The sequence below is a fragment of the Hyaena hyaena genome, unplaced genomic scaffold (assembly GCF_003009895.1).
Source record: "Hyaena hyaena isolate Hyena2069 unplaced genomic scaffold, ASM300989v1 scaffold_57, whole genome shotgun sequence".
NCBI classification, from domain to species: Eukaryota; Metazoa; Chordata; class Mammalia; order Carnivora; family Hyaenidae; genus Hyaena; species Hyaena hyaena.
This window is the reverse complement of record NW_024080690.1, coordinates 2,921,727-2,934,640: the sequence shown is the minus strand read 5'-3', so window position 1 is coordinate 2,934,640 and position 12,914 is coordinate 2,921,727. Positions and strand designations below refer to the sequence as shown.

The following is a 12,914-nucleotide window of genomic DNA, read 5'->3' as shown; positions in this document are numbered from 1 at the left end:
TTCTTCTGCTTATGTTAATCAAAGATATTATTTAAGTTAGTGTGCTTCTTTGGTAATAGTGAGTGAGTTTCATATTCCACTTTTAGTAATTTGAATGTTTCTCTAACGGAATCAGCTTCCTAACTGTTGTCCTAAATCTAATGTTTTTTCCCTGGGCTCAATAAATAATTTTCCCAAGTGGGCAGTATGATTGTACTTTTCAAAAAGACTTCTAGATTGAAGTCCCAGTATATACTGGGTACCCAAACCAGCTTTGCTGTGGAATACATATTTTCTCTGTACTGATAGAGTTATGGTGCATCATCCTATATATCTTTGTGTTCAGTGAGTGCATGGTGGTTGGTTTTTAAATTATTATTACAATCAAGTCTGTTACTCAGGTGCTCTCATCAGATGTTCCTTCAGGAACAGAAACTGAGGAGGAAGATGATGGCATGAATGACATGAATCAGGAGGTTATGTCATTAATATGGAGTGAAGATTTAAGAGTACAGGACGTACGAAGGCTTCTTCAAAGTGCGCACCCTGTCCGTGTCAATGTAGTACAGTATCCAGAGCTCAGTGACCACGAGTTTATTGAGGAAAAAGAAAACAGGTAAAGGAAACATGTCATTATCTCTTGTCAGTATTTTTTTTTTTTTTAGAGTTTATTTATTTTGTGAGAGAAAGAGTGTGCACGTAGGGGAGAGGCAGAGAGAGAGGGGGAGAAAGAATCCCCAGCAGGCTTCGCATTGTCAGAGCAGAGCATGACACGGGGCTCGATCCCATGAGTTAAGAAATCATGACCTGAGCCGAGATCAAGAGTCGGACACTTAATGGACTGAACCACCAAGGCACCCCTCTTGCCAGTGTTTTTTATGCTTTAAAACCCTGAAAAGATACTTCAGAGTTAAAAGTGCCATGTGTTTTAAGTATCTGCTCAAACTTGGTAAACTGTAACAGTTTTTCAGAGTGTTTGGCATTTGATAACATAAGAGTATCTGATGACATAAGTGACCCTCCTCTCGAACAGCTGTGTGCTGTTTAGCAAAGGTGACCCTAAATCATTTTGCTTAGTTAACCTTAAGAGTTTACAAAGCAAAACACTGAACTCATTCTTTTATATCTTGATGAGAAAATTTGTATGTATTATATAAATATATTTATAAGTTTTAGTATAGTTTAAACTTATACCAGTGTTTTTTTTTTTTTTTTTTTTCCTGATCTGCTAGATAATACTCTATCAAACTTCTGGGCTGCCACTCTCTAACATATATCATATCCCCAGTAATTGTAAGACTCATTAGTACCCATTCTGTGACATTTCAGGGTCATTGCCTTGGAACAGTTCAACTTCTATTTTAAAATTCTTTCCTGTACTGTTAACCTGCCTTGTATCCATCCCCTATAATTTTTCCACTACGATTTTCTGGTTCTCCTTGTTTTGCTTACCGTGGAACTGCTTTAAAGGGAAGGACCAACCACACTTAGCTGCAGGGTGTTGAAGACCTGAATTAGTCATAATCTTCCTCTCACAGTTTCCTCTCCATATATACCTAGGTAATAGTCACCTAGATCTGAGGAGATTGAGTGACAGAGATGTTGTGTGGAAGCCTAGCTTGGCCACTATCCTCTGGGTATCTTTGGATGAACTACTTAACTTCTTGTTGCCTCAACTATAAGAATGGGCATAATTGTAGCATTTGTTCCTCACAAGGTTGCTCTGGGTGTACAGCGAGTTATTTCTACATAGTGCTTAGAACACTTCCCAGTATGCCAGTATGTAGTAAACCTCAATGCAGTCAGCCATGATTATTAACTGAGTTCATTGATACTATGATGCTAGTTTTTTTTTCTTTACCTTTTAATATCTCTGAAATCAGAATATAACACAATAGGTGTTATAGTTTAGTTGGCAATATTTTTTCTTAGTATCTCATTATAATCAGTGACAAATAGAAAGGATTATAGTATTATTGTTTCTATTATTACAGTTTTGTGTATTATATTTAAGATTTCTGCTAAAAAAGTTCTATGGGATTGCCTTGAATTTTTCTGATTCTAAATTAGTGTAGGGCAGTATTCCTAACGAATCTTAGGACTGCAAATTTTCCTCACCAAAAACGAGAAAAGCAGCCGTATGTGTATACAGATAGAGAACGTGCTCATGAATAGCACTTCTCTGCTTTTGTCTGCAGAGAAAATGTTAGCCTCTGAAGGGATGTTTTTGTGTCTTCAGATATAACTTAGGTTAAGTGTTTGTTTCCTGATTATAAATGTCCCTACTGCCACAATTTCTGTTTGATTTTTTTTTTAAGGGGCTATATGGAACGTGATTTAATATAGAAACAAGTTAAGAGTAGTGTATTAGTTTCAAAATAGAACTCACTGAAGCCATTTTAACTTTGAATATAATTGATTTATAGTGCCATTAATCCTATAAATCTTAGCCATTGTGTAAGTGAAACTAATTCTTTTTGCCCTGGAGACACCGTGAAATCCACTGGCTTCCAATATAGGGAATTTCTTTCCTTTCCTGTGTATAGGCCACAGAGGTAGCACTTCTGAGGCTATGGTGGCTGAAAGGCTGGGAGGAGGATCCCAGGCATACTAAAGGCAGCTAGTCTGAAAATGACAAAATGAAGAAACCCAAAACATATAGTAACATATTCCTATGAACAGGTTAGCACCAGCATAGAATTTTAGATTTCTCTTTGTGGATGCCCAGGGAGGGTTGGCTTGGTTTATAGACCAGCTGGTTTTTACTCAAAGCAAATATGAAAAGAAAGGAAATGTATCTCTCTCTTAGAATTTCTAAGGGGAACAAGAGTATTAAAATGAGAATAACCATGTTTGGATGATTCATCCACAGCTTTGTTTGGATTTACTTTGATGTGATTTCATCTTACCAGAACTTCTTCTTTTGGAATAATTTCCTACAGATTACACTCCAGTTTCTTTGTGCTTAAAGATTTCTCACATTTTGGTTTTGATTTTAATTATAGATTGCTCCAGTTGTGTCAGCGAACTATGGCCCTTCCCGTAGGACGGGGAATGTTTACCTTGTTTTCATACCATCCTGTTCCAACGGAACCACTGCCTATTCCTAAATTGAATTTGACTGGTATGTTAAATTCTGGGTTGAGCGAGAAAGGAAAATGATTAAGTACATTTTTAGTGGAGTTATTTTTTTTATATATTTTTTTTAATTTTTTTTTTTTTTTTAAATTTATTTCTAGGAGAGAGAGAGACAGCGTGAGCAGGGGAGGGTCAGAGAGAGAGGGAGTCACAGACTGAAACAGGCTCCAGGCTCTGAGCTGGCAGTCAGCACAGAGCCCGACGCGGGGCCCGAACCCACGAACCGCGAGATCATGACCTAAGTGAAAGTCGGAAGCTCAACCGACTAAGCCACCCAGGCGCCCCTTTAGTGGAGTTATTGAATTGTTTTAGTTAAAAACAAAGAAATGCTCTTTCTATCCCCAGTGATTTCATATATTATTAATAGCTACTCTAGTGGTTGTCAAAGCTCAAATAGCAAAGCACAGTAAACATTGACGTGGCATGTAGCCTGTTAACTAAGTTTTGCTTTTAATGAGACCATTTCATAATATAAAAAGGCACTTGGGAAAGTTTAGAAAGATACTGATAATGGTGAGGTTATTGAACTTTAAATAATCTTGAAGTAGAATATGTAAATGCTCAAGTATAGTAGACTCATTTGGTAGAGTTCACTAGTGTTAACATTTTGGTATGAATGGTTTCCAATTTTTCTATTTTATAATTTTATACGTGCTTAATTATCAGCAAATTTGAATCTGTTTTAGAAATTGTTTTAAAATTTACTGTAGAGTGTGCATCCTTTCATATCTACCAAACATAGGTGTACAGTTATATTGTATATATGTGTAGGTAGATAGGTATTCTATACACATAGTTTTAATCAACAACTTTATTTTTATTTGCTCCAGAGTAGTTTATTTAATGGAATATAGTTTATGTAAATAACCTGATTCTGTTGGAAATTATTTTTTTGCTCTTATAAACATGTTGTCAGGGTATAGTCATTTATTTAGTTGTTAATTGCTTTAAAAGTAGAATTCCTAGGACAGTAAGATTTTAAGGCTTCGATGTAACATTGAATTATCATTTTGTTGGGTTGTGTGGATTTTTACTTCTGTAAGATGGCAGTGTGTTCATTTCTCAATATTATTGGTTACAGTAGGTTTTATAGTGCGCATTCACCTAATGCTAGTTTGAATATGTTCTAAAGGTGACGATTGTGTACGTCGAAAATAACATTGAAAATTCCTGAAGTATAATATGTGTGGTTTCATGAGACCTCTACAAAATGTATATATCATACATGTAGTAATGTATATAATATATACAAATATAATTCCACAATGTTTTAAGTTGCACAATTTAATAAAATACAGAATCCCACTTAGATATGTGAAGATCTTATACTTTTAATAGCATACAGAAAATGAGATTAGCTGAGTGAAGAACACATTTTCATCTTATTATACCGGTTCTGGAGCCCTAATCTTATTTAGAGACATAGTGAGCAGAATTACCTTCAGTATTTGAATTGTTCTCTCTCTCTTAGAGATGAAGCAATATGACAAAATTTGAATAATTACTGAATCTTCATGGAGAGCAGGGTATATAGGTGTTCATTCTATGAGTCTTTCAACTGTTTGAAAGTTTTCATATAAAGAATTTGGTTTAAAAAGAAAATAATTACACGCAAAGTTAGCAAATGTTAAAATGTATTAAATCTGGGCAGTGATTCTTGGGTGGGTGTTGAAAAATAAATACCTGAGTTGTCTTTTTTGTTTTCTGAATACATTTAGTTAAATTTGCACATTCAGACTTGCAAATTCTGATATTCATCCAAGCTTTCATTCTTTCAGCCATTTTGGCAAGCTTCCCCCCACCAAAAACCTTGTTTTAATAATAAGTTAATTTAGGAAAAGATACATTCTTAGAATAAATAGCTCCTTAACTCACACTGATATACCCTGTTTGTACTTTTGTATATTGTTATTCTTGTTGAAGAAAATTTGTTTTATCCTTTGCCTGTCATTTTCTCTTGTGTATAGTGTCTTATGCATATAATCAGTTGTCTTAGAAAGTGAGTTTTTTCGTTATTAGTCTCTCTGCCTTTCATGAACTTGTCACCCTGTGTGGTGCTGTCATGCACCAGCATTTGAGTTTGCTCTCAGGTGCATAAAGCAAATGGTAAAAACAAGTATATTTCACTTTGTGTGTATGTATATGCCATCTCCAGTTAAGACATTGTGCATCTTTTTAAAATTTAATTTACATAACTTTAGAACTCCTTTAAAACCATATTTTCAGACTTTTAGTGAACTGTGCAATTTTATGCAGTATCTGGAATACTAATTTTAAACATTCATCCATGGTCTGACTCAATACAGAACGTTAAAAGTGTAAAAAGAATTTGTGTTTGCCTGTACACAGTGTAGATCAAAACCAAAAGACTCAAGAAAAGGAATTCAGAGAGAGCATAGCATCATGAATTCTTTTTAAATTTATTTTTTTTAAATGTTTAGTTTGAGAAAGAGAGACAGAGTGCGAGCAGGGGAGGGGCAGAGAGAGAGGGAGACACAGAATCTGAAGCAGGCTCCAGGCTCTGAGCTGTCAACACAGAGCTGTACGCGGGGTTTGAGCTTATGAACCGTGAGATTGTGACCTGAGCTGAAGTTGGATGCTTAACCAACTGAGCCATCCAGGTACCTTTAGATCTTTTTCTTTTTTTAACTTATTTATTTTGAGAGAGAGAAAGAGAATGTGTGTCCGCAAGCACGTTGTAAAGGGGCAGAGAGAGAGAGGGAGAGAAACAATCCCAAACTGGATCTGCACGGTCAGCATGGAGCTCAGTACAGGGCTCGAACTCAAAAACTATGAGATCGTGACCTGAGCTGAAATCAAGAGTTGGACCCTTAACCGACTGAGCCACCAAGGTGCCTCTTTGTTTTATTTTCTACTAAGCTCTTTTCTGTTTGAAAGAAAGATTTCAAAGCAGTAGGTATCCTAATCAGATCTGTATAAAGTTAAATTGGCATCGGTTATCTTATTATAGCATCATGTATTTTAGCAAAAGGTTGATGAATTATTTTATTTTTAAAATTATTATTTTACTGTTTTGAGTGTAGTTGACATACAGTGTTACATTAGTTGCACATGTACAGCATAGTGATTCAATAACTGTGTTATGCTCACCACAAGTGTAGCTACCATCTGTCACCATAGAATGTTGTTATAATTCCATTGATTATATATATTCCCAATGCTGCACGTTTTATTTCCATCACTTAATGCATTCCATAATTGGAAGCCTATATCTCCCTCCCACTCTCTACCCATTTTGCCCATCACCCTACTCTCCTCTCTAGTAATCATCATTTTATTCTCTGTATTTATAGGTCTGATTCTGCTCTTTGTTTATTTCTTTTGTTTTTTAGATTCCACATATAAGTGAGATTATATGGTATTTGTCTTTCTCTTTTTGACTTATTTCACTTAGCATAATACCTTCTAGGTTCATTCATGTTGTTGTAAATGGCAAAATCTCATACCTTTTAATGGCTGAGCAATGTTCTTTGTGTGTGTGTGTGTGTGTGTGTGTGCGCGCGCGCGCGCGCGGGCACACATGCTACATCTTTATTCATCTGTTGATGGATGTTTGAGCTGCTTTCATATCTTGGCTATTGTACATAATACTACAGTAAGCATAGAAGTGAATGTATCTTTTCAAATTAATGCTTTTGTTTTTGAGGGGTAGTAAATAAATACCCAGTAGTAGAATTATTGGATGAAATGGGGTTTCTGTTTTTAAATTTTTGAAGAACCTCTATACTGTATTCCACATTTACATTCTCACCAACACTGCACAAGGGTTCCTTTTTCTCCACATCCTTGCTAATAACATTTGTTAATTCTTTTTGATTGTAACCACTTTGACAGGTGTAAAGTGATATTTCACTGTGGGTTTGATTTGCATTTCCCAGATGATTGGCAATGTTGAGTGTCTTCTCATATATCTGTTAACCATCTATATGTCTTCTTTGGAAAAATGTCTATTCAGGTTATCTGCCTGTTTTTACTTAGATTTTTTTTGATGTTGAGTTGTATAAGTTGAATATTAACCTTTTATCATATACATGATTTTCAAATATCTTCTCCCATTCAGTAAGTTGCCTGTTTGTTTTGTTGATGGTTTCCTCTTTTGCTGTGCAGAGCATTTTATTTTGATGTCGTCCCAATAGTTTATTTTTGCTTTTGTTTCCCTTGCTTTAGGTGATGTATCTAGAATAATGTTGCTTTGGCTGATATCAAAGAAATTACTGCCTATGTTCTCTTCTAGGAGTTTTTTCGTTTCACATCTCACATTTATGTCTTTAATGCTTTGGCATCTATCTTTGTACATGATGTAAAAAAGTGGTCCAGTTTCAGATAATGAATTATTTTAGACAACTAGTGTTTTTCTACCTTGAATAAGGTTTGATGTACATATGTAAAATTTAAGTACTCATAGTAACCTAATATCATTCTAAGTATTACGGGGTTAAGGGTTTCTAATGTAGAAAAAGTATTATCTGTTTTCAAAAATCTAAATGGATTAATTGTGGATTTTTGAATTATTATTACTGTCTCAATTTTAAATTTGTTTGCCTGAATAGGACGGGCCCCTCCTCGGAACACAACAGTAGACCTTAACAGTGGAAACATCGATGTGCCTCCTAACATGACGAGCTGGGCCAGCTTCCATAATGGTGTGGCTGCTGGCCTGAAGATAGCCCCCGCGTCCCAGATCGACTCAGCTTGGATTGTTTATAATAAGCCCAAGCATGCTGAGTTAGCCAATGAATATGCTGGCTTCCTCATGGCCCTGGGTCTGAATGGCCACCTTACCAAGCTGGCTACTCTCAATATCCATGACTACTTGACCAAGGTGAGACTCTCTGCTCCTAGGCCATTCAGTAGGTCCTAATTGTTCTGTTTGCTCTTCCTTCTTTATTCTTGTTCTTCTAAATCTATTGATCTCATAGCTGGCAGAGTGATCTTTCTAAAGACTTCCCATGTCAACACTCTTTAAAGATCTTCCATTGCTCTTGATACACATTCCAGGAGCCTGTGTGATCCTGCTTGTGCAACCTTGCTTTGTATCATTCATTCCCTTGCTCTCCACATTCCAACCATAGGGACTGACCACTTTACCTTCTTGGTAAACCAAATTTTTTCACTTCAGAGTTTGGCAGACCAAACTCTTTATGTTGGTGTAAACTCTTCCATTTTTTTTTTAATGTTTTATTTATTTCTGAGACAGAGAGAGAGACAGTGTGAGCAGGGGAGGGTCAGAGAGAGAGGGAGATAACAGAGTCTGAAGCAGGCTCCAGGCTCTGAGCTAGCTGTCAGCACAGAGCCTGACGCGGGGCACAAACCCACGAACCGTGAGATCATGACCTGAGCTGAAGTCGGACGCTTAACCGACTGAGCCACCCAGGTGCCCCTAAACTCTTCCATTTTTAAGTCATAAAAATTCATCCATTGAAAGTATAGAATTCAGTGGTTTTTAGTATATTCAAAGAATTGTGTATCCATTACTGCTGTTAATTTTGGAACATTTTCATCAGTCCATAAAGGAACCTCATAGCCAATAGCAGTAATCCCATTCCCATTTCCCTCTAACCTCTGGCAACCACAGATCTACTTTCTGTCTCTATGGATTTACTGATTCTGGACCTTTCATATAAATGGAATCATACAATAGGTGGTCTTGTATGACTGGCTTCTTTGTCTTACCATAATGTTTTCAAGGTTTGTTCATGTTGTATCATGTATTAGCACTTTATTCCTTTTTATTGGTCAATAGATATTCCATGTATGGATGTACTGTATTTATCCATTCATCAGTTAGTGGACATTTGTGTTATTTCTACTTTTTAACTATTAGGAGTAGTGGTGCTATAAACACATACATGTTTTTGTGTGGACATATGTTTTCATTTCTCTTGGATATATTTCTAGGAGTAGAATTGGTGGGTCATATGGCAAATGTTTGTTTAAATTTCTGAGGAACTACCAAACTGTTTCCCAGAGGCCTGTACCTTTTTACCATTCCACCAGCAATAGGTCAGGTTTCTAGTTTCTCCACATTTCTTGCCAACACTTGTCTGTCTTTTTCATTATAGTCATCCTAGTAGGTGTGAAGTAATATCTCATTGTTTTGGTTTGTATTTCCCTGATGGCTAATGACGTAGAGCATCTTTTCACGTGCCTATACACCATTTGTAAGTCTTCTTTGGAGAAATGTCTATTTAGATCTTTTATTTATTTTAAAATTGGGTTGTCTTACTGAGTTGTATTCTTTATATATTCCAGATACTAAGTTCATTAACAGTTAAGTGCTTTGCAAAAATTTTCTCCCATTCTGTGGGCTGACTTTTCACTTTCTGATGATATCCTTGAAGCACAAAAGTTTTTCATTTTATTTAATTTTAATTTTTATTTTTTTAATAGTTTATTGTCAAGTTGGTTTCCTTATAACACCCAGTGCTCATCCCCACAAGTGCCCTCCTCCATGCCCATCACCCCCCATCCCCTCCCCCCCACCCCCATCAGTCCTCAGTTTGTTCTCAGCATTCAAGAGTCTCTCATGGTTTGCCTCCCTCCCTCTCACCCACTATTTTCCCCCCTTCTTAAAGCCCAGTTCATCTGTTTTTAAATTTTTTATTTAAAAAACTCTTAAAGAATTTTTTTTTTTTTAAATTTTTGAGAGAGAGAGAGAGTACAAGCAGGGAAAGGGCAGAGAGAGAGCGGGAGATACAGAATCTGAAACAGGATCCAGGCTCTGAGCTGTCAGCACAAAGACTGAGGCAGGGCTCGAATTCACACGCATGTGAGATCATGACCTGAGCAGAAGTTGGATGCCTAACCAACTGAGCCACCCAGGCGCCCCTCATCTATTTTTTTAGTTGCTGTGGTTTGGTATCATATTTCATTGTCTAACCTGTGGTCCTAATGCATTTATATCTGTGTTTTCCTCTAGGAGTTTTATGGCTTTAGCTCTTACATTTAGTTTTGTGATCCATGTTAAGTTAATTTTTGTGAATGATACAAGGAAGGGGTCCAACTTTATTCTTTTGCATGTGGTCTACAATGATCACCATTTTTTGAAAAGACTTTTTGTTTCTCATTGAATCGTCATGGCATCCTGTGGTCACTTGACTGTTGATGTGAAGCTTTATTTTCTGGATCACATCAGAACCATTTACATGTTCTCTTGCCTGACCTCATTTTCTCTTACTTTCTAAAACTAACTGCCTCCCTTTCTACCACTTTTCCTGGCTAATTTGTACTAATCCATCTGGTCCTATTGTAAATTTCACCTCTTCAGAGATCCCTAATAATTCTCCAGCTCCTCCTAATCTAAATTAGGCTTTTTAAAAATACTATTTCATATTATTTTGTACCTTTTCAGTATACTGCTTTTTAAGTAATATATTTGTTATTTTAATTAAACACTTTTTTTCCTCCATTAGGGCGCTAGCATCATGAGAGAAAGAACTGTGTCTGTTTAGTTTGCTGTTGTATTCTTGGCGCTTTTGACTGTGCCTGTCAATCAGAGTGCTTGCTGAAAGTACTGGCGGGCAGTACTGTATTTAAGGCTACATATTTGTTTTGGTAGTCACTTAAATTTCATTCTGTTTTCTACTTTAGGGTCATGAAATGACAAGCATTGGACTGCTCCTTGGTGTTTCTGCTGCTAAACTGGGCACCATGGATATGTCAATTACTCGGCTTCTTAGCATTCACATTCCTGCCCTTTTACCCCCAACGTCGACAGAACTTGATGTTCCTCACAATGTGCAAGTGGCTGCAGTGGTTGGCATTGGCCTTGTATATCAGGGGACAGCTCACAGGCACACTGCAGAAGTCCTATTGGCTGAGATCGGTACAGTATTAATAGTGCTGTGTCTTCATAAGCCTACATTGCCCACTCCACAGAAACCAAAGTAAAACTGACAGTAAAATCATAAAAATTAAGGGAAAAATAGTAGCTTTTGTTAGATAGAATGTTCTCATGCTAAGTAATAAAAAAAAATAAGGAATATTTTCCAAGGCTGGTATTAGTGCACAGATTATTAATTTTCATGTTTATTTGGCCAGCCTATTGTTGAGCTCCAGAAAATATTTAATGAGGCAACCTTTAGTCTTTTATTTTTCCCTTAGTACTTTTTGTCTTAAGTTTATTTAGTTATTTTGAGAGAGAATGTGCGTGCGTGTGCTTGCACGAGTCGGGGAGATGCAGAGAGAGTCGGAGAGAGAATCCCAAGCAGACTCCACACTGTCAGTGCAGAGCCTGACTTGGGGCTCAAACTCATGAATCAAAAGATCATGACCTGAGCTGAAATCAAGAGTTAACTTGATTTAACTAACCAAATCACCCAGGCACCCCTAAAAGTATGAATTTTGGATCCAGCCAAACTTTTAGGATCCATACACAGGACTTCTACCACAGTAGGGCTCACTATCATATAGAATCAAAATAAGTGTCTAGAAATATGATATTTAGCTTAAAAACATAAACAATTTTTTTTAATATTTATCTTTGAAAGAGAGAGAATGCAAGAGAGGGAGGGGCAGATAGAGAGACACACAGAATCTGAAGCAGGCTCCAGGCTCTGAACTGTCAGCACAGAACCTTGATATGGGGCTCGAACTGTCAGCACAGAACCTTGATATGGGGCTCGAACTCACAAACTGTGAGATCATGACCTGAGTTGAAGTCAGATGCTCAACCAACTGAGCCACCCCAGTGCCCTCAAATATTTAGCTTCAAAACATAGCGTCCTCTTGTCCATCATTATTATTTGAACACATTTTTAGCTTTCTAATGAGTGGATTGGAAATAGCAAAACAAAAACAAAACGCAAGAAATTAAAAATGAAATGTTTTTGAGCACCCTTCCCTTTAAGAACTTTATCTACTTTAAAAAAAAAAAAATATATATATATATATTTTAATGTTTTATTTATTTTTGAGAGAGAGATAGAGATAGCATGAGCAGGGTAGGGTCAGAGAGAGAGGGAGACACAGAATCTGAAGACAGGCTCCCGGCTCTGAGCTAGCTGTCAGCACAGAGCCTGACGCGGGGCTCGAACCCACGAACGGTGAGATTATGACCCGAGCCGAAGTCGGGCATTTAACCGACTGAGCCACCCAGGTGCCCCAACTTTTTCTACTTCTTGATAAAAAAAAAAAAAAAGTAAAACCCAAGGTTTCACAGTGTCTGAAAGTCATTGCTTTCAAATTGGTATATTAAAAGAACCATTTTGGGCTTTATTTTGTAATGAACTGACAATTGTGGATACCATTTGTGATAGTGTCGTATCTTTTTGAGTGAAGTTATATTGAATTCATGCTTCTTATGCAGCTTACTAGAAAGTTAATTCTAAGAATTATGATAGAATTTTAAGAGGCCAGCTTGAACCGTGTTATTTTCTTTTACAGGACGACCCCCAGGCCCTGAAATGGAATACTGCACTGACAGAGAGTCCTACTCCTTAGCTGCTGGCCTGGCCCTGGGCATGGTTTGCTTGGGGGTAAGCACTCTATGTCTTCAGATGCTTCAGTTATAATATCTGCATGTTGTGACAAATGATCTTGATACTTAACTCTGATTACCACTTTGCCTTACTCTGACTTGACCTGATTCTTAGCTCTGTTTTCCTTTCTGGATATTTTTCAAAGTGCTAGATTTGGAAATGGAGAGAAATTGTATTGAAAAGTGGGGCTTTAAGGTTTCTATCCCCCTGGCTTAGATGTAAATGTGCATGAATGAACTAAGGGAATAAAATATCTCCAGGAATTTAGGACAGAAAATGAAATGATAGCCCCCTCAG

At 36.9% G+C, this 12,914-nt stretch overlaps 1 protein-coding gene across 2 annotated transcripts in view; it reads left to right on the top strand.

Moving 5' to 3' along the window:
• ANAPC1 (anaphase promoting complex subunit 1) overlaps positions 1-12,914 on the top strand; it is a 94,236-nt gene that overhangs the window by 46,964 nt on the left and 34,358 nt on the right. For both annotated transcript variants that reach the window (XM_039231746.1, XM_039231747.1), the window contains 5 exons: positions 381-595; positions 2,985-3,103; positions 7,689-7,960; positions 10,729-10,963; positions 12,523-12,614. In XM_039231746.1, coding sequence (XP_039087677.1) covers positions 381-595; positions 2,985-3,103; positions 7,689-7,960; positions 10,729-10,963; positions 12,523-12,614 — 933 coding nt within the window. The remainder of the gene's footprint in view (positions 1-380; positions 596-2,984; positions 3,104-7,688; positions 7,961-10,728; positions 10,964-12,522; positions 12,615-12,914) is intronic.